Below are 26,587 nucleotides of genomic sequence, written 5' to 3'. Positions count from 1 at the left end.
TTGGTTGCATGGAGCAGAAAAACCCAATTAGCTTAGGCAAAAAGGAGACTTTATTTGCTCACATAATTGAAAACTCCAGAATAAGTGCATTAAAGGCATGGTTTGAAACAGGGGCTCACAGAAGACCCCCAGAATCAGGATTCACTGTCTGTCTCATCTTACGGCTCCATTTTTCTAAGAAATCCAGGGAGGCTTTTCCCTCAGCATAGCAAGATGATAAAAGAATACAGCCTTACCTTTTTGCAGTCTCAAGTCTAGTAGGGCAGAGTGGAAGCCTTTCAGAAATCCAGAAAAAGTCTCATTGTCTATTAGCAGCTCTGAATGTGCCCTATGCTTTCTCCTGAGCCAACCACTGTCACCAAAGGAATATAATATGCTGATCAGTCAGGAGTAAGAAATAAAGACAACTTTACTGGAAGTGCATGGCCTTAGGTGAGGAAAAAGTTGATGTCTCAGAAGGAAACAAACTGTGTTTACTGGAAAAATTCATATTGTGATGTATACATATGAACTCAATTCCCTGGGTAAAGTAAAAGCAGTGAATACAGTGGGATAATTGCCTCCTTTATTATGAACTTCATATGTCAATATAGGAGGGAGTGAGAGAGTGTTCTGCATTCTGAAACTATACCAGGGGCTGTTATTTGTCAGTCCTCTCTGTGTCAATGACCCATGCATGGTGGGAGAAATAGAAAGCGTGACATCAATATAAGATAGTGTTCTTTGGTTTCCAGACCAAAGCATATAATTAAGATGAGCTGATGAGAAAAAAAAAAAAAAAAAAAAAAAAAAAAGGAGACAGAGAAGAAGAAGGAAGGGGGCGGTGAGGGGGGAGGAAGAGGAAGGGGAGAGGAGGAGAAGGAAAGAGTGTTCTAGTATCGGATATCCTGATAGCAACCAGGTGTGGGAACTGACAGCAAGAGAGGTGAGAGAAAAACCATACCAAGTGGTGACTATAACATAAAAAGCAGAGTAGAATTGCCAAAAAAGAAGAACCAAGCCCCAATTTCAAAACTCAATATATAACTACAGTAATCAAGACAGTATGGTATTGATATAAAAAACATATAAACTGATGCAACAGAATTTAGAGTAGAAATATTTATGGTCAATTGGTTTTTGGAAAAGGGTCAATAAAATTAAATGTGAATTGTCTTTTCAAAAAATGGTGCTGAATAATTGAATATTCACATGCAGAAAGATGAATTTAGATCCTTACCCCACATCATAGACAAACAAAATAACTCAAAATAGATCATAGAACAAGTTGTAAAAGGATGTTAAATTAGACTGCATTAAAATTAAAACCTTTGTACTCCAAAAGACACCATGAAAAAATGAAAGTCATAAGTTATAGAAAGAGAATGTTTACAAATCATATATCTGAAAAAGGACTAGTATCTAGAATATATAAAGAACTCTTTTAAATCAATAATATGAAAACAAACAACTGGATTTTTAAAAGAGACAAAAGGCTTGATGAACATTTCACCAAAAAAGATATACAAGTGACTAATAAGAACATGAAAAGATATCTAACATCATTAGTTATTAGGCGAAAGCAAATTAACACCACAGTGAGATGCTGTTTCACACCTACTTAGAATGGCTATCTTCAAAAAGTCAAACAATACCAAATGTTGACAATGATGTGAACAAACTGGAAACTTTATACGTTGCTGGTGGGAATTCAAAATGGTGCAGTCACTTTAGAAACATTTTTGACAGTTTCTTGAAATGTTAAACATAAATCTACCATATAGTGCAGCAATTTCACTTCTAGGTATCTACCCAAAAGAAATGAAAACATATGTCCATGCAAAGACTTGCACATAAATGTTCATAGCATCATTAACCATAATAACCAAAAAATGGAAACCATTCAAACTTCCATCAAGCAGTGAATGGATAAGTAAAGTGTGGCATACCCACACAATGGAAATCTATTCTGCACTAAAAAGGAGCAAATTGCTAATACATGCTACAACGTGGATGAGTTTCCAAACCATTATGCTAAGTAAAAAAAAGCCAGGAACAAAAGATCATATGATGCCATTTCTCTGAAATGTCCAGACAGGCAAATCTGTAGATTCGGAAAGCAGATTAGTGGTTGTTGGAACTGGAGGTAGGGATGGAAACTGTCTGCAAATGGGCACGAGAGATCAATTTGAATTGATGGGAATGTTCTAAAATTGGACTGTGATGATAGCTATACAACTCTGTATGTTGACTGACGGTCATTGAATTGTACGCTCAAAATGGGTGAATTTTATATGTAAATTATCTCTCAGTAGGATAAATAAATAAACAGAATACTCACAGCAACCCAGAAACAAACTTTGTAAGTAAAAAGAAGATAATTATGTTCCAGCTAAATGGTGGGATTATGAATGATGTTTATACTTTTACGTATTTTCCTAGTTAAAAGTGTGTTCTCAAATCAGAAGAAAATTTGAAAAATCATTCTCTGAGCGTCAAACACAAAATCACTACACGATGGATGGACCACAGGAGGGCTCCGTAAAGTCACCTGCATAAAGAGACAGAATGGCTCTCGGGCCTGCAAGATTTGGCAGTAACCTGATTACGGTTAATAACACATCTAAAGAAAGACGAATCCATCAGCAGAGAACACTGATCAATAAAGAAGGAAGGCAAAGAAAAGGGACGGTTGAAGAGGAAAGCATTGCAGGGCCTAACCGATGCCAAGCAGGGAGATGGAAGGCTGGTCACGGAGTGGGTGTGCCCACCCCGTGAGGGAGATGAGCGCCATACATCTCCTACAGCTTCAGACCATTAGGCGTTCTCAGTGTGGTATCACAGATTTGTCTTCTTGCAGCTGCGTGCTCACCACATAATATTTTTACAAAATTTTCTGCAAGTAATTTTGTGTGCAGAGAAAGCCCATTCATACTGATATGTTATGAATTAACACACATTTGGTTATATACTTCCGACTCCTGAGGTTCACTTCGGTGTGAGTCAGCTTGTCCAAGCAGAATCAACTTTAGAGTGGCGGCAAGATGAAAATTATGCACCTGGGAAGCTGAGACAGACTCTGGACTGGGGAAAATTCTTCAGGATAAAGGCCACCTCTCGGAAGCCAGCCAGTCAACTGACCTTTCTCAGTGACATCCCAACCTTGACAAGAGCTTCTCATTCAGCCTTCAATAACAAGAAATGCAAGACACAAGATATATTGAAATTAATGTATGTTCAGCATATTTTTTTAAGAAGCCATTGGTGGGAAGAATTTAAATTCTTTAAATCTTGTACTTATGGACTCCAGATCCATCCAGCCCCAGCAACTGTAATTCCAGCACTAGCTGCTTCAATTCCATCTTGCTCATAAAACCAGTCCTGGTTAAACAGAGAGCTTCCTTCCAACGATTTTTGCTGGTGGTGATGTTCCAGCACCAAGAGTCTGTGGCTCTGTGCCAAAACCGCTGGGGAAAACGTACCTGCCTCTGGGAATAATGGAGCTTATTTGTTTGAACATTGAGCTATAGTGTCGCACAACACATAGGTACTTTTCATGACTGATCTTATGTCCTGGTTCATAATTTCTACTCTCATTCCCATATTGGACTTTTAGGCCAAGCACCTGCGTCTCCTTCCTGTCTGCCCTCAAACCCTTTCCACACTAACCCATGTTTATTGGACCCTAATAGTGTCCCTGCCTTGACCTGGATGGACAATTTGATTTTGGCACTCTTTTAATGCTCTGAACCATCTTTTCCTAGGATAGTAGCTCTCAACTTTGTTGCTATAATACTACAATTCTGATGTGAACCACCTACAGTTACCATCAGACTCCACAGGTTGAAGAGAAGTCCCCAAAAGACTGCCCTCGTTTCAGCTACCAGCTGCAATTCACGGTCCCCAGGTCACCTGCACTTCTGATCAACTAGTCACAAATTTGGGGGTTCTACTACCCTCTCAGGTTTGATACTTCTCTAGAATGACTTATAGAACTCAGGAGAGTTCTACATCTATGATTGTCACTTGTATTGTAAAGGATACAAATCAGGACCAGCCAAATGAAGAGTCACATAGAGTCAGGTCTGGGAAGCCCCACATACACAGTTTCCATGGCTTCTCCTCATGGACTCAGGACACATTACCCTCCCAGCATATCTGTGTGTTCACCACCCAGGAAGCTCCCCTAAGCCATAGTGCTCAGAGTTTTTATTGAAGTTTCACTATGTAGGCATAATTGATTGAATCATTGGCTATATGATTGAACTCAATCTCTAACTTTTCTCCCCTCCCTGGAAGTCGAAAGTTTGTGCTAATATCACTATGGCTCAAAACTCAGCTTTCTAATCACATGGTTGGTCTTTTAGGCCTGACCAACCCCCAGCACAGTCATCTACTTATCGTAAATTCAGGTGTGGTCCCAGGGCCCCTGTGAAAAACAAAGACACTCCTATCACTGGGGGAATTCCAAGAATTTGGAGTTTCCCTCCTCCCCAAGAACCAGGGACAAATGCCAGTTGAATTATTTATTATATAACACTTGCATATTGCAATCACCCAGGAAGCTTTTTAAAATGTTCGTGCTGGATCCCACCAAGAACTAATTGGTCAGCGTGCAACCTGGATATGGGAATTTTTAAAATCTCCTCCAGATAACCCTAACTTACCCTATAAACTGTGCTTCTGGCCTTGCTTTATCCTCTTAGTTTGAACTTCTTTGGATATGCACGTTCCTCCAAATTAGATTGGAATTGCTGGTCTGGTTGATGGAGCTCCCAACATGCTACTTGGCTGGGCCAGACATCTTACGATCTAGCTTAGGTCTAGGGTCCCCGTGCTGCACAACCCTGAGTAAACCCATTCACAACAGAGTCTATGTAAATAATGCCCCAGATCTATGCAATGTACACGCTGCACTATATAGACAGGGTATGAATGTCTTAATGTAGTCACCACACATTAAATTAGCATCAAGCAAATTTACCAAATGACAATTTAGCCTATCTATTGATTTTACTGACGTACTTCGCTTTAACAGGAATATTTCCACATCTCTATCAGCTTCAAATTTTAATTTCAAATTTAAAACCATCTGTGATGGGGGCGCCTGGGTGGTTCAGTCCGGTTGGGCGTCTGACTTTGGCTCAGGTCACAATCTCATGGTCTGTGAGTTCAAGCCCCTTGCCGAGCTCTGTGCTGACATCTCAGAGCCTGCAGCCTGCTTTGGATTCTGTGTTTTCCCCTCTTTCTGCCCCTCCCCCGCTTGCACTCTGTCTCTCTCTCACTCTCTCTCAAAAATAAATAAACATTAAAAAAAAAAGAGTATGATGGATTCCCAAATAAAATGCTGAAATTTTGAGAAATTAAATATTTTTTAAAATTTACAAAATTCACATAAATGTGATATATCAGATTATTCTATAAATCAGCTTTTGGAAAACTGGCCTTCTACGAATTGGAATTCTGCAAATTATATTCTTGGCTTCTGCTTATGATTAGCTTCCATCATCTAAAAAAATTTGCTTATGTGAGAAATTTTAAACCCTAGTATTTTCCATCAAGATTTCCTTGTATAGCATGTGATTAAGAGACTGCATTTTGAAAGTGTTTAAAATAAAAAAGGCAGGAATACAGAGAAGGAAACCATGAACCACTTCTGAAAAGCCCAGGTTTTTCCCAGGAACCTGGGAGAACTCTCTAACAATGAACCAAGAACTCTGTCCAGCAGGGGGGAAAAAAAATTAAGAGAATTTGGCAACTATGCTGGGGTAAGAGGTTGTATTTGACATGAAGGCCCTGATAATACATTTCCTAAATAAAAATAGTGATTGCCTTTATGCATATTATCCTCACCAAGTCAGTTCAAGTTACACTGTGGGCAATATTTTGTCCATCCACCCAAAGAAAGAATTTTTCAGAAAACTCCTCTTTCTACCTCAGAGTGGAGTAGAAAATAATTTTTAGTAAACTTCATTTTCTGCCATCATGAAGGGACGGAGATTCGAACTTGTGATACTGATTGCATTTTAAGTTACCTAAGGAAAGTGCTAGGGAGACAAAAATTGCCTTCTAAAAATAAACTGAAGCCACCAGATACAAACATCTCTAGCCCTCGCTTTGAAAGTTTCACTCTGAATTCCAAACTTCTACTTTTCAGGTTCTTTCTGAGGTTGTTGGTGAGCTAACCAACCTTGAGGGCTGACACTGTAGGACTCAATAAGAATCCTAATAAATATGTAGCTATGGTTTGTAGTCTTTGAAAAATAAGTAAAATTTCCCAGCTCATCCACAAACCTCAATTATCTCCTACTATTAGAGGATCTGGAAACACAGAGTCAAAGTTAAGGGTTCTGAACAATTGGTTTTCAAAGACTCATTCAAATGGGCTAAAGGTGCATATTAGTTTGGCTCTCACACCTCCTGCTCCTTTTCAAGAGGATAAATAATTACAGTGATTTATCTTTGAAATGTGCAGCTTGGAACTGGATGTGGAGAAGTCACATAATGGTGTCAGCGCTTCAGCCCGAAGTAAATAAAATGGTGAAATATATTTAGCATGCGATAACACAAAGCACTGAGAAACAGAGATAAAAAGAAGAAACTGTCTTTACGTGATTAGAGAACTTTGCAAAATACCAAGCTTTTGCAAAAAAGAAATAATTATAGAAAATAGAAACAGTGGGGAAAAAACAGAAAGTCTTCCAAGTTCCATTTTTCCATCCTAGTTCTAGCCCCCAAAGGCAGGTCAGTTTCTCAGGCTCTTTGCCTGGGTTTCTTCTTTCCAACTTTTCAGCCTCCCTCCATGTGGTAAGTGCTTAAATCTGGATTCAGTAGAGCAGTGCTTAGATCTCTAATGCCTTTCAAGGCTAATGTGAATATTCAATTAGTGGGCAGAAGCCCGTGTGGCAGATGCCCGCGTGGCAGGACTGTGGTGCCATAAAGGAGATTTTACCCTCCAAGAAAGGCTGCTTTCCAGTTTTCCCTTTCTTTTAACATAGGCTAAGTTTGCAGGCAAATATTAATTTGCTTCAAAGGACTTGAATGGTCCAATCAATCAAACAACTGACTTTTTAACTGACTTTGCCACTGAATGCAAACAAAAAGCAGCCCAATAGTTTGTGTGCTGGAAATAGCCTTGGAGATGTTTATGCACAAAATCTTGCCCTGCCCTGCCCCCCCCCCTTGCCTGAACTTCTCCCCAGACCCCATTCCTGCCACCTGAAACTGCTCATGTGTTGGTCAACACTGAGGACCTCCTAGTTGCTAGATCCAAGTGACTGTCTATCCATTCAAGTTTTATTTTCCAGATCAGAGAAAGTTGATGCTATTTACAAGTTGATCAATAGAAGTCATTGAATAATGTTTTGTTTTGTTTTTCTTCAGCATCTCTGACCACGCCTTCACAGTCTTCATGAGGAGGATCTCTTTCGCTATGCACTACTTAAATGTGAACTCTCTGCAAAAATCCATTAGGGATTCTCTTCTTACTCATCTCCTTTTTCTTCTGTTATGTTATTCATTCCTTTGCTTTCCTTGTCACCTTTAGGTTGGTGGCTCCCATCTTATATTTCTAGCTTGTCTGTCTCCTGAGTTTTAACCTTATATATCTGCGGGTCCTTGGGGAGGCAGAGAATGGAAGGATCCAAAAAGGGGGAACACATAAATGGGACCAGAGCCTTCAGTTTCAGAAACTCTTTTCCTCCTGGGGTGCCTGGATGGCTCAGTCAATTGAGCATCTGACTCTTGACTTCAGATCAGGTCATGATCCCAGGGTTGTGGGATCTAGCCCCATGTCAGGCTCCATGCTATGCATGGAACCTGCTTAAGATTCTCTCTCTCAGAGCACGTGGTGGCTCAGTTGGTTAAGTGACTGACTCTTAATTTTGGCTCAGGTCATGATCTCACAACTGTGGGATACAGGATTGAGCCCTGAGTCAGGCTCTGCTCTGAGCATCGAGCCTGCTTGGGAGTCTCTACCTCTCTCTGCCCCTCCTCTACTCACATTCTCTCTCTCTCTCTCTCAAAATAAATAAACATAAAAAAAAAAAAGATTCTCTCTCCCTCTGCCCCCCTCCCCCACTCACACTCCCTCCTTTGTCTAAAAAAAAAGAAAAAAGAAACTCTTTTCATATTTTAGTGTCCTAAAGAAACTTAAAAAGAAAAGAAAAGAAAGAAAGAAAGTATGTAGAGGATGCTCTCCACTTTGCCTCGCATCTGAATCTGAATGTTGGTATAATTGGGTGTAATTTCACTTAGAATAGAAATAAATAAATAAATAAGCATGTGAGCTTTTTTTTTTTTCCTTGTGTTGATATTCGGGTAGACAGGTTGGAAATTTGACAATTCCCTTAAATTATATGTCAGGATTTCAGGGCAAGACTGAGAGGACATGTGTTAAAAAGAAAAAAAGTTGAGTATAGTACAGAGCAATGGTCAGTGACTTCTGTCTTGCATTTCTTATACTAATATTAATATTTATACTAATTTGTGCTATTATCAGGTAGGACTAGTGGCTGAAGATAAAAGAAACCCTCCCCAAGTAACAGTTCATTTCAGTCTTCATGGATGTCTGAGGTTTGGTAGTCCTGAGTTGGGATAGTAGCTTTGCTTTACTAAGACCTCAGGAAAAAGCTCTTTTTAGTTTTCTTTTCTACCAATCCCAGGCTATGGCCTCCTTCTCTGTGCTCTAATGTGACCAGTCATCATATCCATATTCTCAGGAGCAGACAAAGGGCATGCTCACACAGTCCTGTAAGGATATTTCCCGAAGTTTTCCAGCAGCACTTCTACCTATGTCACTGGCCAAATCTTACGTTGCTGCTTGCAGCTAACAGAAAAGCTGTACAATGTGGTCTTTATTCCAGGTAGCTCTGCATCCTGTCAAATATTGTGTTCAATTACTATGGGTGCAGTGGAGAATAGATGGGGGGAGGTCGGCAACCAGAAGTCTCAACAATATTGTGTTCAAACAATGAATAAAGCCAGGAGAAAATATCTAGATTTATTTGATGACAATAGGCGATGGAAATGTTACTCCTTCAGGAAGATTCTGTAGTGAAAAAAAGATATTTGTATGGAAAATCAGTGGGCGTGCAGAGTTCTTTTCAAGGGTCCTCGTGCCTCAGCTTCAGGCACATCACAGGGGGGACGGGCATCTCATCACCGCAAGGACTTCAGGGCCCACAGGCCATTTTCCTGAGGGATGGTAGGCAGGGAGCCCTTATCTCAGAAACTTAGAGAGCTGTAGAGCCATAAGTGGCCAAATCCTGGTGGGTGGACTTGTCTGAGTGGCTGCCAGCTTGGTATTGTTCCCCACAGAAGTGTCTTTTGTTATTTTGTGCAGTCCATCTCTAAGTATTGAAATGAGGACTCCCACCACTTCTCTTGAATTTACAGACTCCTCCGTGAGGATTTTTCTCCCTGCTAGTGAACTTAAATCTTCCTTTGTTCAGAATCTTTTCTCTTCCTGGGTTCTTATCCCTTCGACACGACCACAACCGCAAGAATGTGATCTTTGCACACAACATCCACCAAATCCAGCAAAATAGCCTCAGTAGATCATTCCTAGCACTTAAGGAGATTTTTGTTTGTTTCCTCTTCTTTCTTTGTCTAGCAAAGCCACCTTCACTGGGTACGTGGGTATGCTTTTCATCACTTTTGTGGCATTTTTAAGCTATAGTGAGCCTTAGATTAAAGGGGCTAAAAAAAGAAGAAAACAACAGCAAAATTCTTAACTTACCCTGAACTAAAAAGCTGCACCTAAACCCATGATATTTGAAATACTGATGTTCTGAGAGATAAAATTATGTGGGGTAAATGTTTCACGTGTACAAATAATTGAATTTCATAATTGTGTTTTAGAAATGCTTCGCTCTTAATCAAAGAGATTCACGCCTGCTTTTCTAAGTTAGGTTTCAATCTATACATCAAGTAGGCAGTGTAGTAGGACATCTGGGGAAGGGATTCAAGAAACCATGAAGACAACTGAGGTAGTGGTAACTCCTGGGCCTTACCAGGTTAACCTTTGTCTTGCCTTTCAGCATATCTAAGTGCTCAGACTTGCACTCTGACAATGTCAGAGTCATTAAAGTAACATAAAATGTCAAAACAGAAAGAGGAAGTCCTTCTCTATCCCCATGTAAACTGATGGAGGCATTATGAAAAAAGCAAAGCTTTAGAGATATCCCAGCCTGGGTTCAAATTCCAGGTCTTCACTTAGCTATACTTTGAGCAAGTTACTTAACCCTTCTGATAAGAAGGCAATGAGCAGTAGAAGCCAGCATGGGTTCATTTATTACATCTTAGGTCAAACGAACATAATTTTATTTTTTATAAGGTTACTACACTTTGTGTAGACAGAATGCATTTTCATTTTGGTACACTATTAGAAAAAAAAATCTCAACATATGCTTGTGGTCACAGTGAATAAATGCAAAATGGCTAGTCATTATACATAAGTTTGGAGCTGGTTGAACAACATGCAAAAAGCATGTATTAATGTATCAATTCTACCTGAAAAAATGTATCTCTGATAGCAGGAAAGTGTTGGTTCCTATTGTATTCAAGATTTTATCAACACCTTGAATAAAAACATTAAAAGTTTGGGTAGCTTAAAAGTAAGAGGGACAGTGAATGCATAGGTGACAGAATCAAAATTCCAAAACGGTCTCAATAACCTAAAAGAGTAGCTGAAATAAAGGCCATTAATAGCTGTGTCAAGTTCAGCATTTAGATTCATAGCTACTTGGCATATGAGGATTGGTACACAGTTGGGGATAGTGTCAGGTCAGCATGACCAGAGGAAGTGGATAAGACCCACTTGGCTGGTACGTACGGAGAGAGTCCGAGAGAAGAAATGACCGGCTTGAAAGGGGTTCCACTGGCCAAATGTGGGACAATTTGAACAGCCAAATTTTAGTGATTGTATGGGTTATAACCAATTGAATAAAATAGGACTCCATGTGCTTATATTGAGCAATTGAATTAATATGTGAGGAAGAAGAGAAAAGTCTACCTTACAGTAGATGGCTAACCTAAGAAATGAGGAAAGAATGATGGACATAGAAAAAAAATCACCATTTGGCAAAAATCATAGTAATAATTGTTTCAGACCAAAATCATCAAGGGAGGTTAATACTAGTGGGTGGAAGTACAAAACACTTAGTAATTAACTTTACAGTGGGGAAACCTGTCCAACATCATTTTATCTGAGTTGTGAAAGTCAGTATCAGCAGAAATAGGACAAACTGACATCATGTGCGTCCTGATACAATGTACTAAAAACATGGCATCACGTTCATGGCATTCCTGTCAAAAGTTAACCACTGGGATCTAATCAGGAGGAAATAGAAGACAAATATAAATTGGGGAGAATCCTATCAAAATAACTGGTCTGTCCCTTCAAAAGAGTCAAGGTCACAGAGGTCAAAAAAAGACTGAGGAATTATCTAGATTGAAGAGGCTCCACCAGAGACATGAAGCAAAAAGGAAAGGTGTGTATCAAGGATCCTATTGAAGAAATCAACAAAATTTGAATGGGATGTGTTTATTGGGTGGTAATATTATATTAATATCAGCATCCTAATTTTGATAATTATACTGTAGTAATATAGGAGAGGATCCTTTTATTTTGGGAAACATGGAGGAGTCATGGGCATCATATCTACAACTTACTTTCAAATGATTCAGAGAATTAAAGAGAATGAGAATGGGAAAAAGCTGAAACAAATGGGGTAAAATGTTAAGATTTGGGGGAATCTGAGTGAAGGAGGCACTGTTTCTGCAGCTTTCAGAAAGCCTTAAATAATTTCATTTTTTGTAATATAATCTATTGTGCCTTAAATACTTTCAAATAAAAGTTTTAAAGAATCAATTACATAAGTTCAAACGAGACATATGAACTAGCAAAGTGTTAGAGGAGAAATTGAAACCTTAGAGTAGCTCAAGGCTCACTCTACTTGACTCTTAGGTCTTGAATTGTTGGTGCATCGATAGGGCCAGGTGAAAGGCAGCCTTCTGTGTCAGGAATCATTCGATTACAAAGCAAGCAGAAGAGCTCTCAGCCAGGCTTCCTGAAGTCAAACTTGCATTAGGAAATGCACCGGGGGAGCCAAAGCAGCTGCTCACTGGAGCCTTTTTCACTCTCTGGCCACATGGCCACTCATCTCTGCTTTTCCCTGCATTTGCTTCATCCTTTTTCTCTCTCTGCACATGGGATTGCCATGCTTCTCTGTAGACATAGCAGAAAATGGCCCTATGTAGGCCTGCAAATTGTTGGGAGAGAACGTAATTGGCCCTGTTGAGTCAGGTACCCAGCCCTGGCTGGGTGAGCTGATGCAGGGAGGCGGGGGTGATGTAATCCTGCCCACTTGGCCTCAGGAGAATGTGGGAAGCAGATGTTTCAAGAAGAGGCACGAGCAGGCAGGCTGTGCCTATCTCAGCAAAAGAACAAATGAGCCAGAGTTGGATGAAAGGCCCAGCTTGATGAGTGAGAAGGTTGAAGACATCTGGTTCTACAGGATAGCTCAATATGTAAGTGCTAGAGCATGACCAGAGAATACGGAGCCCATCGAATCGTCAGGAATACCACAGCAACAAATGTATGCTGATGCAGGTGTGTTGAACTAGTGAGTCAAATACCAAATACTCAAATAGTGCTGCAGCTGTGAGTGACGTGAGTTTTCTAACATGGAAACTAGCTCTTGATGAAATTCTGAATAAAATGAAGTCCAATTTTTCCTTGATCTACATGGGAGTTGTGTACTTGGAAGATTCACTGCATACTGAAAGCTTGCAAAAATATTTTGTGTTTAACACGAGAAAATGCAGTTAGGCTGTGGGTTTAGACAAACAGGCTTTTAACCTATGGGAATATCCTGCTGGACAATCTAAACTCTTGCAGGATGAAGGATAATTCTTTATTATGTGGGACTCCCATACACTGCAGCATGCCCAGCATCCCAGGCCCCTCTTTAATGGCAATAACCACCCTCCAAATTATTATGGCAAGCCCAAAGTGCCCCACATTCTTCCAGAGTGCTTCCCAAGGGAAGTGCTATCCCCATTAATGACCACTAGCTTAGAGACGAGTTCGCCTCTGCCAGGAGTGGTCAGTGGGTTACTTCCGCTTTATTGGAAGCTTTGTGTAAGTAAATCCCTTCCAACTCTAACATTCAACAAGCCCATGATTAAAGCTCATGAAGCCATCACTTGTTCCCCTTCTGGAATATAACAATTTTTTTTAACTCCTTTGATATTCAAGAAGATACTCAACTTTCTACCAATACTAACCAAGGCTATGTTATTGAGGACAGGACTCCTTTAGCATCAGATAAGAAGCCACACACAAAAGAGGAATTTACTGTCTTAACTTGGAAATACAAGGGGGGAGCTGATTCCAGAACAACTGGCTCCCGGGATCTGGGTGAGGTCTTGAGTTCTCTCTCTCTCTCTATTCCTCTTTCTCTCTTTCTTCCTTCTTCTCCTCCCCTTCCTTTCCCTCCGTTTCTCCCTCTTTCTCTCCCTTTCTCTTTCTGTGGGCTGAGTCCAGTCTCTCCCCTGGTGATGGGCAGATGGCCGCTGTCCATTCACATTCTATCTGTTCTGTGAAAGGCCTCTGCTTCTCCCCTGCTCCAAACCATGCCCCACACTTCCAGAAGAGAACCACAACTGTAAAGTATTAACATTATGATTAGTTGTTTGTTTTTTTTATTTGTTGCCGTATCTGAGCAACCAGCATAGCATTGCTCATTTCAGTCACTTAAAAAATACTGAATGAATAGATGGATGGATGAATGAATGAATGAATTGTTCAGTTGGAACTAGAGATTGCCCACGTTTCAGTGCTGGTGTTTCTCTCTGAGACTTTCCTAGACACTTTGAAAACTTGGGTAAAAGGCAGCAGTGGTTGCGTGTTCTCTAAGCAGGCATTAGACTGGCTTAGGATGCAGAGATGTAGAAGCAGAACAGGAAAAACCCAGTGGGAAACATCCTCTTTACTCCAGATCTATCCATGGAGGTTTTCCATCTAGAATTACCCAAGTTCATCCCCTTCATACTTTGGTCTGAGGATTCCTCAAAGGAGAATAAAATCAGCATTCAAGAAGTTGACTAATTGGTTCAATTAGCATATAACTGAGGTCATTTCAACTCATTAGGCCACTTTAAAATTTCATTTTGGTTCCATGTATCTTTCTACATGTTGTTCTTTGTAGTGCACTAATAGAATTAGGCATTGCACTGAGTCATAGTAAAAGGACCCTTCTACATAATCACAGACTCCAAGGCCCATCTACACGGTATGAAGCACTTTGCCACACTTAAAAGTATGGCATTATGTATTGTTCTAAACATCTTCCAAGTAATAGGAGTCTTTATTTTTTCTTTATGTGAAATTAAAAAAAAAAAGTTAAGTCAGGTTGCATTTAAAATTGAAGCAGGACTGGGTGGGCCAGAAGGCTAGCGTTTAACAAATGTGAACAGCATCCTTAATATAGCTGTTTGTGACTAACCCAGTGGGTGTAACACCCAGGAGAAAACAATAAGCTCACTTATCATGAATTTGAAAAGTTAGAGTTTAGAACTCAGTGCTATTTTTTGAACATAAAAATTATTCAAGGATCTACTTGTTTTGTTTAAGAAAAGATTACTGATGATGGAAAGCTAGGCATTTAAAGACTTTTAAAAGGAAAAAAAGTTTAATGAACAAAACTGAAAAATGCAATCTATGCCTCTATGCCCCTCTCCCAAATTTCATGTCTTTTAAAAATTGTGTCATTTGCTAATGATCTTCCTTGGCTACAATTGCTATGGCAAATACAATGTGTATCTAACAGAATCAATTCCATGAACAACTTTTACCGTTGTAGCAAAACTGGTCTTATAGTCAATCCATGAGCACACTTTGCAAGAATCACTAAAGCATAGCAATAGTTTAATCTGTCAATCATCCAAATGCCAGGCAATTTCTAAGCACTTTGTCAACGGTACATATAACTCTCACAGGACATCATCTGATAGGTATTTCTATTATCACCCCCATTTTATAGATGAGAAAACAAAAGACTTGGAGAAGCTAAATAACCACTCCAAAGTCACATTGCTAATCAGGGTTGGAGCTGGGATTGAAATTTGGACTGGCTGACTTCTATTCACAGTTCTGAGTTGCCTCTGTGTTGCCTCTTAGACCTATGCTGTGTATTTCACAAATACACATACTTCTGTGTGTATGTACAAAGTAGATTGTAGAACTGAGACAGATATTCAACTTAATGATTCCTCTTTTCAATGCAATTTAAAAAGCTACCTTTTTCAGTAACTATGAGTCTTACTATACTAGAGCCATGAATAAGATGGCTGAAAAGACAACATAAACCCAAAGATAAATTTGAGATATGATTTGCACAAGTATGTTATATAGCCACACTCAGATGGAAATGACTCAAAAACTACTTACATGTTTGCCTCTTTGGGCTTCTGGATCCTGATTCTTCTAATCAGATAAGATTGACCCCAGCTGCAAAAGAAGGAGAACGAGAAGAAAGGAGATGTGAGAATGCCCGAACCCATACTAAATTAACTGTATTTTCCTATTTTCTGTTATTTCTGACATTTTGGCATCTGGGACCTTGCTGATCATGGAGGAACTGCCTCTCCCAGGGTTAGCTAATTCCTAGAGACCTCATATAACTCAGAATAGCTCCTACAACTTCAGAGCCTGCTCAAATTATTCAAACTAGCCAATCCTAAGCCTGCTTACCCTGCCTCATGAATGCCTTCCTGTGAAAACCACAATAAAGGTTTTTGCCCATGCTTTCCCTTGTTTCTTCTGCTTCTTGACCTACTTATATGGCAGGCCGTGACTCTTGTTTCTAGGGATTTGTATCAAAAATTATTCCTTTATGTCAGTCATTCCTTTATGTCAGTCATTCCTGTGTGTCTAACCATACTTGATTAAAACAAATCCTGGGTACATTTTAAAACACATATCCTTGGGGCGCCTGGGTGGCTCAGTCGGTTAAGCGTCCGACTTCGGCTCAGGTCATGATCTCACGTTCCGTGGGTTCGAGCCCCGCGTCGGGCTCTGTGCTGACAGCTCAGAGCCTGGAGCCTGTTTCAGATTCTGTGTCTCCCTCTCTCTCTGCCCCTCCCCCGTTCATGCTCTGTCTCTCTCTGTCTCAAAAATAAATAAACGTTAAAAAAAAAATTAAATAAAAAAATAAAACACATATCCTATACAGGTGTGCTGTTTCAAAGGGGCACATGCACCCCCATGTTTATAGCAGCACTATCAACAATAGTTAAAGTATGGAAAGAGCACAAATGTTCACTGACTGATGAATGGATAAAGAAGCTGTCGTGTGTGTGTGTGTGTGTGTGTATGCAGTCATGTATGTATGTGTGTGTGTGTGTGTGTGTGTGTGTGTATATATATATATATATACACATCAAAAGAATGAAATCTTGCCATTTGCAACTACATGGATGGAACTAGAGGGTATTATGCTAAGTGAAATTAGTCAGAGAAAGACAAATATATGACTTCACTCATATGAGGAATTTAAGATACAAAACAGATGAACATAAGGGAAGGGAAGCAAAAATAATATAAAAACAGGGAGGGGAACAAACATAAAAGACTCTTAAATACAGAGAACAAACAAAGGGTTGCTTGGGTGGGGGGGGTTGTGGGAGGGAAGATGGGCTAAATGGGTAAGGGGCATGAAGGAATCTACTCCTGAAATCATTGTTGTATGGTATGCTAACTAACTTGGATGCAAATTTAAAAATTAATTAATTAATTAATTAATTTAAAAAAATAAAACACATATCCTGAGAGTTAACATGTGTACAATTAATAGATGAACAGTGAAATATACTCCAGTGGGTTTCAAGGTTGGTTGTTTCTTTCATGGGCATTTATATAGTGCATTCAACGTGCTAGAGCTACACTGTTAGGCACAGTTTGTGCTTCAGTAAGGATCCGGTACAATCACTGCCTCTCTGCTCAGCATTCCGATAAGTGGTTCAGAGACATCAAAATCTATTTAGATGAAAATGAAACCAGGTAGTTCACAAATGGACCATGTGGATCATAATGGCCTTCTATCCAGCAGTAGCGAAGATACAGAGAACCTGGAATTATGTTCTCTGACTCTTACATGGCATCTTTGTAACGGAACAGACTCATGAAAATTCAAGGCATTGTCAGTTATCTCATCCGAACAATTAGCAAATGTGCATTCAACTTGTTCATTAATTAGCTGCAATTGTATCTAAAAGCAAAATGTGACACAAAAGGAATAATCAAGATCTCCAAATTCCAACTTGGTACTAAGGACAAAGAAAGCTTCTTGTTCGGGATTTCTCAAATTGGGCATGACTTCTGTGTTTTAAAGTTAGTGGCCAACCCAAATCTTTATTCCTCTTCAACTTCATAGTTTCTGAGTTTGAAAATAAATATTATATTGAACTAAATATGATGGATATGATGAGATAAAGGCCATATTCACACAATGAAAATAATGAATGGCTCATGCAAATTGTGTCAGTGATTCGCGAATCTTTTCAGTGGAAGATTTATTATCAATGATTGAAAGAGAAAAAAGAAAGTCAGAATACTGGCTGGATTAGACATAGCCTTAATGTGCTCCTAAACACAGTGACTATGAACAACAATTTATCAGGATTTTATAGTCCCTATGAGGCAGACAGAATTTAACACAAAAATGTGCCTCAAATTAACCAGTAGGTGTCACTGTTTAAATATATTGGCAACAGTCTTCCACAGAGTTCTGTGTTAAGCCCAAAAGGAAATAATCAGTTTTGAATAAGTTACAACTAGTTCAAACCAATAAAGAGAATGCTTACAAATCCATACCCTTAATTTATAACCCAAATTAAGTAATGACTTAATTTCTTATTATTAAAATAATTATTGGAAAATCAGTCTAGGCTTAGTGGTGGTAAACCTACAAATTGTTCAAATTTAAATTCAAAATCTTTTAAGAATTAAAAAAAAAGAGTCTAATATAACAAGGCTATGTTTCAAAGGAAAGTAAAGATTCTGCTACATTGTAAGACAGGATTTCAATTTTTAAGAGCTACTGATGTTCTCTGGCTCTATATGTGTAATTTTGAGTGAAAGAAAACATTACTTTTTTACATCTGTTGAAGAAGCTGGTGTATAATTGTATCTACCACCTAGGTACAATGAGTCTTGTATGATCTTGTCTGTCAAAGGAGATTGTGAATGTAAAAGTGTTTTTGAAAAATTGTAAAGTGGTCTTCACATGCAAGGTAAGACTCCTTCCAACTTGCACAATGTAGTTCTTCTGTACCTCCCACAGTGGATGGCTTCAGAAAAGGGAAGACAGGGGCGCCTGGGTGGCGCAGTCGGTTAAGCGTCCGACTTCAGCCAGGTCACGATCTCGCGGTCCGTGAGTTCGAGCCCCGCGTCGGGCTCTGGGCTGATGGCTCGGAGCCTGGAGCCTGTTTCCGATTCTGTGTCTCCCTCTCTCTCTGCCCCTCCCCCATTCATGCTCTGTCTCTCTCTGTCCCAAAAAATAAATAAAAACGTTGAAAAAAAAATTTTTTTTTTAAAAGAAAAGGGAAGACAACTGAGAGATTTGAAACACCTACTTTTGTGAGAAGGCAATATTATGAGAACAATATTAACTAACATTAGTAATATTATTAATAATACTTATTATGATTATTATAATTAATAAGCCATTATTATAGTTAATTCAGCCTTACAACTATCCAGTGGGGGTAAATATTATCTTCCCAATTTTGAATGAGAAAAGGGAGACTAGTACCCTAAGAAAATTGGCAAACCTGTCTTACCCCAAAGCCCCGATTCTTTCTACTGAGTCACCACACGATTTGAACTTTTATAAATTGAATCGCATTCTCAATGTTTGCTGCATTAAATCAAAATTCAGTTAGTGGTGTGCCTGGGTGGCTCAGGTGGTTAGGTGTCTGATGATTTCGGCTCAGTCCATGATCTCACGTTTCATGAGATTGAGCCCCGAGTCCGGCTCTGTGCTCAGCACGGAGCCTGCTTGGGTTCTCTTTCTCCCTTTCCCACAGCTCCTCCCCACCCCCTCAAAATAAATAAATAAACATTAAAACAAAATTTTAAATTCAGTTAGAGAATCCTGCTCATCAGAGAAAACCAGTGATAAAACATTTTGTAGAGAAGAAAATAGTAAAGCAAAAGATTCCATCTAAATTGGCATGTGAAGATTATGGCTAAGTAGGCCATACAACTAATCAGTAGAAAACTTGTGCAGTGTGCTAGGATCTATCTGATAGATTCTCTTGTTTCTAGACCAGCAGTCTTTCAACATCCTTTCATCCATCTTTGTGGCATCTCAGAGTAATCTGGCAGAATCTCAGCAGTCTCATAGAAGAATATTCACGAGTTTTTTACCATCTCAGCTAATGCACAGTAACTGGTTAATACAAACTAGAAACCTGATTAACAATATAGTTTTAAAGAAACAAAGTAAACTCCACACTGCTTTTTGCCTATTCTTGCCAGTAGTGTTCTATATTTGTGCTTGAACATAGTAATACAAGCACCTAAATAAGCACAGGTCCTTATGTTCAGGCTGGAAAAGTTTCAAATCAATATAGCTTATCTCTTGCTTGGCCTTTATGGTGGAAGAAAGAGGTAGATTGAGTTCAGCTGACCTGGCTATTGACTGAATTAAATAATTTTCACCCAAAAATATTTCCTTCCAATTCAATATGCCCCCCTCTCCCACACCTATATAGATGGACCAAGAGTTTCCATGTTGATAGAGATACTTCCAAAGGCAACACTAATCAGGTTGCTTCTTGTTTCGAATCCTTCAGTGTACTGCAGAGACCATACTTAGCACGGTTTCAAGATGGCTTACCCCACCTGCACCTCTCTCCTTCCCCTCCCAGAGCCCTACTTCTCTTCCTTCAGTTCCCAACTAAAGCTGACTCTTCTGGTAAAGAGTTAGGGCTTCCCACACTGCTCCTTTAGCATCGGACATAATTCATGTTTTCTCATTATAAGCGTGATTCATTAAAATCTCTCTCTCACTAACTGAGCTCCTTGAGACAGATGCTGAGTTATTTATCTGCACATCCCAGGTGTCTAACAGTGACTGGTTTATAGCCAGTTCTCAGATGCTGGCAGGATGCTCATTTCTAAACTACTTAGACACTCTTTTCCTCTTTCCTTCCCTTCTTGAACAATTCAATCTAAAGCTGTTGATAGGCTCAAGCAAGGTAAATTTTACTTTGGCAGGTGGCAAGTTTAGGGAATTACAAATATGGATAGAAAAACTAAAACAAAATCTGTAATGTTGCATCAGAATTGGAGGTATTAGTATAAACTCCTGGCTGTAAATAGACAAATATAGATGTGTATACACACATACTTCCTAATTCTGTCCACTCAGAGGGCCTGGGAACAGTAACACATCAAAACAATGAGCTTGTCTAGCACTAAGATCTTGGTTTCTAATGACTTTTCTCCTGGGAAAAGGGAATCAGGGATCTTTTGAAAAGGGCTGACTCTGGGGCTGGGTCACAGAAAATAGAAGGTAAGCATGGAATATCTTGGACCAGGAAGGATGGAAGTGCTAAAGAATGATGCAGACATGTTAAAGTTCAGCTCCGATGGATTTCCACTGGCCAAATCTGGGACACTGATCATTGAACAAATATAGAATGGATTGCAACCATTTATTAAAATAGTATGCACCATAAGTGCATACTTACATTACTTATGATTCCAGAAATAACTGAATCAAATGGAAAGTTTGATGAGTAAGAGGATATTTTTATAGCTTCAAAACATTTCCTCCAAATATATATTAATTACAAAGGGGGAAAGAGTGAATTTATAGTGGTGAAAGTTGGCAGAGAGGCTTAATCAAGTGAATTCAGTTCAGTTAACAGGACACATCAAAATCACTCCCCCCCTGATGGGAGTGTGAACACCGCATCACTTCCGCCATACTCTTGCTACAGAAGCACAACCTGAATCTAATCCGACAAACCCAAGCTGACAAAGGGACATTCTCCACAGTGATTGGCCTGTCATCTTCACAAGTGTCAAGATCATGGCAGTCGGGAGACACTGAGAAATTGTTACAGATTCAAGAAGCCTAAGGAGGTGTGACAAGTAAATTCAGTACATTACTCTGAACAGGAGAATTTACTATACACGCCAACTGGTGACTGAAAGAGGTTCAGGGACTAGATGTAGTAAATTATCAATATTAATTTCCTTATTTTAATGGTTGTATTGGAGCATCTAGTCGGTATCTTACTAACCAATGATTTTTTTTTTAAGTGTTCTTTGCACTGTAGTTGCAACTTTTTCCTCTAGGTTTTAGATTACTTTAATCTACTTTACTTTAAATCTAGGTTTGAGATTATTTTTAAAAGTCGGGAAAAAAAAAAAAAGGAAGGAAGAAAACAACGAGACCATGCCATTGGTATTTTAAAATTCTAAGCCGGATGCAAGCTAGAGTCCATTTTAGAGCTGGGGTGCCCACTGTCTCCGCCTTCAAGGAGCTAATGGAAGAATTGTGCGCACACAATTCATTTTGGCGAAACGGAAAAAGGTGGTTTAGCCTTGACTTTTCGGCGGAGGGGGCTAACTGTGCTCTCCCATCGGAGGCGCCCGCCCCGCCCGGCCGGCCCCGGCTCCGCAGCGGGGAAGCGGGGCCCGCTCCGCAGCCGAGTCCCGAGTCCCGAGTCCCGACCCCGCCTCGGCCCCGCGAGCCTCTGACGCCGCGCAGCCCCGGCCGGGGAGACGCCCTCCGGCCCCCTCCCGCGCTCCCGTCCAGCCCCCGCCCACCCCGCGCGCGAAGTCGTCTTCCGCCCGCGGGAAGCGACGCCGAGCGTTATGCGAGTCGGAGGGAGGTGGGAGAAGGGTGCGTCTCTCCCAGCCAGAAGACAGAATTCTTGGGCCCCAGGCGTGGTGTGCTCAGTGAAATGTATACCTTAAAAAGAAATAAAATTTTTAAGTTAAAAAAACCGTAAAAGCAAACATCTACCAGGAGTGGGGTTCGAACCCACGCGGACATTGTCCATTGGATCTTAAGTCCAACGCCTTAACCACTCGGCCATCCTGGTACAGGCGAACGGTCTGCATTTCACTCTTCCTACAAGCCGTATTCCACCGTCCTCGAACCCTCCCGGAAGAGTTTCTGAGGAGACTTTGCCGCTGTTTTCCCGGTTTTCCCATCCCGAGCTGGAGCGACCTCCCCGCCAGGGCCTCGGTTTCCCGCCGCCGCCGCCGCCGCCGCCGCAGCTCACTGTTGCCCCCGGCCCGGCGCGGCAGGGAAGGCAACTGCATCCGAGTTCGGCGCGCTGGCGGCGGGGACGCTCGCCTGGTAGCTCCGAGCAGGACTCGGGCCCAGCCAGTGGTGCTTTCGGTTTCGAGGTGCGCGGGCGCGGGAAACAAACACACTAGTAAACTTCTGGTTTCCCAGGAGCACATTTTGGAGGCGCGGAGGCCTGGCGGGGCAGGGACGGAGCCCACAGGGTGGAGTTTCGTTCGTTTTATTCCAAAGTGAATAAACTTCAAGGAATGAGTTGCACGGGCAGCAGCAGAGTTCTCAGACCCCTGTGCTTGTGGGCCGCGTTTCTTCTTAACAAGTCACACAGGAAGGAAGTTTTGTAGAAATTTGTGTCTGTACCACAGGCGGGGAGTGTGGCACAAGTGGCCCTCCCCGCTGGCTGCCGGCACCACGGCCGCTGCGCCTCTGAGGGCCCTCCCTCTGTTCCCACGACCCACCCGTGCGCTTGGAAGTTTGCGTTCTCTTCACTGTTCACTGCTCTCCCTTCGTTCTGTGCACAGGAGATTCGGCTTGTCCTCTCACTTCCTTTACCAGGACGGCCATTGCATTCCCCGAGCCACCCCAGGACCTCGAAACTACCACAGAGCCACGGCTCGGGAGCCTGGGAACCGAGGACCTTCTGGCAGCCACGCCCTTGCTCCTGCAGTGCAGGCAGCTGTCTTTGCCCGAGAACTCCTATCAGCCTGGAGACTGCGCAGACTCACCTGTGTGGGACCTCACCGACTGGCTCTTCACCGGCTAGGTCACATTGTGAGAAACGCATTGTCCTGCTACCTCCTGGAATTCCCGTGAGCCCCCCGGGGACATTACCGTGACCTGGGGAGGCTCTCCCCCAGCCTCTGAGTCCCAGTCGAGAACCCTGACTGCCCCTGAGAGGCCCTGAGGGTAACGACTGGTGGAACTGCCCCCTCCGCACTTTGCCACATAACCCTTGGCATTGCTCTAAGCTCTTTACATATATTATCTAGTTTGATTTAAAACAAAAAACAAAACTCTATATGGCAAGCGTTTGTATCACCATTTTCAAGTTGAGAGGCCCAGTTACAAACTCACTCCAATGTAAGAGGCCTCCTAGACTTACAGCCTGCACCTCAAGGGCATTACAGAGCTTTCTTACCACCAATCTAGCCATCAAATCCGCCACAATCTTCTGGAACATGGCAGTATACTATCTGAATGATATTTTCATTCAACCCCAGACTTAGCCTCCCAATGACCTCTAGTATAAAACCGTTCTGAACTGTTTTCATTACAGGGTACCCCTCAGCAGTGCCTCTTCTGCAGCCTCAAGACTGTATTAAATTTCTGTGGCCACTGTTTAAGGATGGGCCTGGAACACAAGTTAGTCTAGTCACAGTTACAGATCACTCAGAGCTATTGGAGAAGAGAAAATTTCAGTCTGCGGTGGGACACACGGTATTTTTCCAAAGAGGACCACGACAGTACCTCCCATCCCACGTGTTATTTTATCTTCCTCCACTGTGATTTTGACACCCGTACCATCAATACATGGAGTCTGTGTTCTTCCTCGCTAAATCAGGGAAGCCTTGTGTCTGTGGCAGACAGATGCTAGTGACTTCTGAGGTCATTCACCTTGTTCTCTTACGATGCTTGCTCTGGGAACCCAGCCGCCATACTGTGACAAAGCCCAAGTAGCCACATGTAGTTTTTCCAGCCAACAGCCCCAACCAACGGTCAATATTAATTGCTGCAAATAGAAGCGAGCGAGCCTTCAGTTGATTCCAGCACCTAACCATCAAGTGACCTCGCCATTGAATCTTCCCAGCTAAGCACTGAGATCATGGAGCAGGAACAAGCTATCCCTACTGTATTCTTTCCCAATTTCTGACTCACAAAATCTATGGGCAGAATAAAAATGTTACTGTTTAAGTGTGGGTTTTTTTTCTTTTAATGAATAGTTAATAGTTAATAATTAATAGTTAATAAAAAATAGTTAATAAAAATAGTTATTAGTTAATAAATAGTTAATAAAAAGCCTGAGACTAATAAACTGGAATACTGTTATGGAGCACTAGGAGCACTACACAGAGATAGGCTGTCTGGGAATAAAGCCAACACAAGAAAGCAGAATCCCGAGATGAGGAGCCCAAGGTGTGAGTCCATCATTGAAGTCCTTTCCTACCCCCTTACTGGAAACTAGATTCTGGGCTGTGCTGCCCCTTTGCCAAATTGACATCCTACATGGGGCTTCCTGGGTACAGGACAAGTTCCATTCCCCAAATCCTAGCCACAAGGGAGGTTAAGAAGGAAAGTTCTAGCTTCTACCTTAGGAAGCAAGTCTTAAAATGGAGGAAATTCCCCAAACATGAGAAGGGTGTTCAAAAGATGCTGGCATCTGCAAGGCATGACAAATACCCACTTGAGCATTGGAACAAAATGTGAAAAGCACTGTGCAGTGATGTCTGTAATAACTGAATATTAGAGAGCAAGTGACAATATTAAGGCAAATTTTGCAACACTGAAGTGGCTTCATGTTCAGGAAATTGCATTTGACATACTTCTTATGGGCAAATGTTTCACTGTGCATGTGTTTATTTATGCCATGATATTCTTTACGTGTTTTTTTTTTAATTTTTTTTCAACGTTTTTTATTTATTTTTGGGACAGAGAGAGACAGAGCATGAACGGGGGAGGGGCAGAGAGACAGGGAGACACAGAATCGGAAACAGGCTCCAGGCTCGAGCCATCAGCCTAGAGCCTGATGCGGGGCTCGAACTCACGGACCGCGAGACCGTGACCTGGCTGAAGTCGGACGCTTAACCGACTGCGCCACCCAGGCGCCCCTCTTTACGTGTTTTTTGATGTTCAAAAATAATGTTCACAAATGTTCCAACACTCCTCCCTTCAAGAGATGGAGCTTAAGTCCCTTCCCTTTCAGTGTGGGCTGAATCTACCGACTCATTTCTAACAAATAGAATAAAACAGAAGAGGTTTTATATGCAACCTCAGAGACTAGGTCATCAAAAGTCACTGCTGCCGTTGTCTTGGTTTCTTTCTCTTGGATCAGTCCCTTTGGAGGAAACCAGCTGTCGTGTCATGAGCCGCCCTTTGAAAGGCAGCAGCCAGCAAGGTACTGAAGTCCCACACGAGTGAGCTTGGAAATGGATACCCCCCACCCAGTCAAACCTTTTGATAACTGTAGTCCTGCCAACATCTTGACTACAACTTTATGAGAGACCCTGAACCAGAACCACCAGCCAAGCCCTCATTTCCTGACCCTTGGAAACTATGTAATATAATAAATATTTAATGCTTTCAGCAGCTACGTTTTATGTTATTTTTATGCAGGTATAGATGTCTAATAGACTACCCAAAGTTAGTTTTTCTGGCTTTGATGACGTATTCATGAGCATATATTTTGTTTTTACATAGATATTGTAAAAGAATAATCTTGCTGACCCCTATGCAAACACCGCAGTTGGAGTTCCTTTTCCCATTTGTTCTTAACCTCTTGCATGGGATCACCCGTACTTGCCAAGGGCACCCATTTACTTTCCCTTTTCCCCAGAGTCCTGACATGTGGCTTCTACTCTTACTTCTCTCTTTCTATTTCTCTTTTCAGAATGAAGATATCATGCCTAAAACAGACTCACATTGTAAAAGTTAAAGTTAAAACCCTTTTCCACAACCTTTGAAATCCCAGTCATACTAAGTTGGGACCCCTTGTCCTTTGACGATGCTAAGCCATTTTCTGTCTCTCTCCTGCCTTTCCCATGCTGCTTTTATCTGCCTTATTCTCCTCCATGGCTCCACATAACTCCTCCCTTCCCACCGCACATATAATTGTAAAGTGAAATGAGTAAGTATAAGTTAGACTTACCTGCAAACATGAGTGTACAAAATTTGGGAAGTTCCAAATTAGACTTTAAAAGCATCCTTCTCACCCTGTCTGATCTTGTTTATTATAATGAAAACTAAGGTATGTTTTTAGGAATAGATTATTCTTGGTGACAAGATTTTCTGTTTTTTTTTTTAATGTTTATTTATTTTTGAGAGAGAGAGACAGAGTGGGAGCGGAGGAGGGGCAGAGAGAGAGGGAGATACAGAATCTGAAGAAGGTTCCAGGCTCTGAGGTGTCAGCACAGGAGCCCGATGCAGGGCTTGAACTCAGGAGCCCTGAGACCATGACCTGAGCTGAAGTCAGATGCTTAACCAACTGAGCCACCCAGGCATCCCCAGGATTTTCTAAGCACTCATACATTTAAATTTTTGCCTCAAATGTCATGAAATAT

At 41.2% G+C, this 26,587-nt stretch overlaps 1 protein-coding gene and 1 non-coding gene across 2 annotated transcripts; both read right to left on the bottom strand.

Moving 5' to 3' along the window:
* Positions 1-32: 32 nt before the first annotated feature.
* LOC131515496 (uncharacterized) lies at positions 33-24,914 on the bottom strand. The gene is made up of 3 exons (XM_058736195.1): positions 22,029-24,914; positions 15,434-15,493; positions 33-352 (listed from the first exon to the last, which is right to left on the bottom strand). The coding sequence occupies exons 1-3, from the start codon at positions 22,472-22,474 to the stop codon at positions 175-177; spliced, it is 684 nt and encodes a 227-aa protein (XP_058592178.1). The 5' UTR covers positions 22,475-24,914; the 3' UTR covers positions 33-174.
* Positions 22,026-22,107, bottom strand: TRNAL-UAA (transfer RNA leucine (anticodon UAA)). Its single transcript has one exon. It is a non-coding gene; the product is annotated as a tRNA-Leu (tRNA).
* Positions 24,915-26,587: the final 1,673 nt, after the last annotated feature.

The sequence above is a fragment of the Neofelis nebulosa genome, chromosome 6 (assembly GCF_028018385.1).
Source record: "Neofelis nebulosa isolate mNeoNeb1 chromosome 6, mNeoNeb1.pri, whole genome shotgun sequence".
In the NCBI taxonomy this organism is placed as follows: Eukaryota; Metazoa; Chordata; class Mammalia; order Carnivora; family Felidae; genus Neofelis; species Neofelis nebulosa.
Note: the sequence above shows the minus strand (reverse complement) of the source record. Positions and strands in the feature narration are given on the sequence as shown.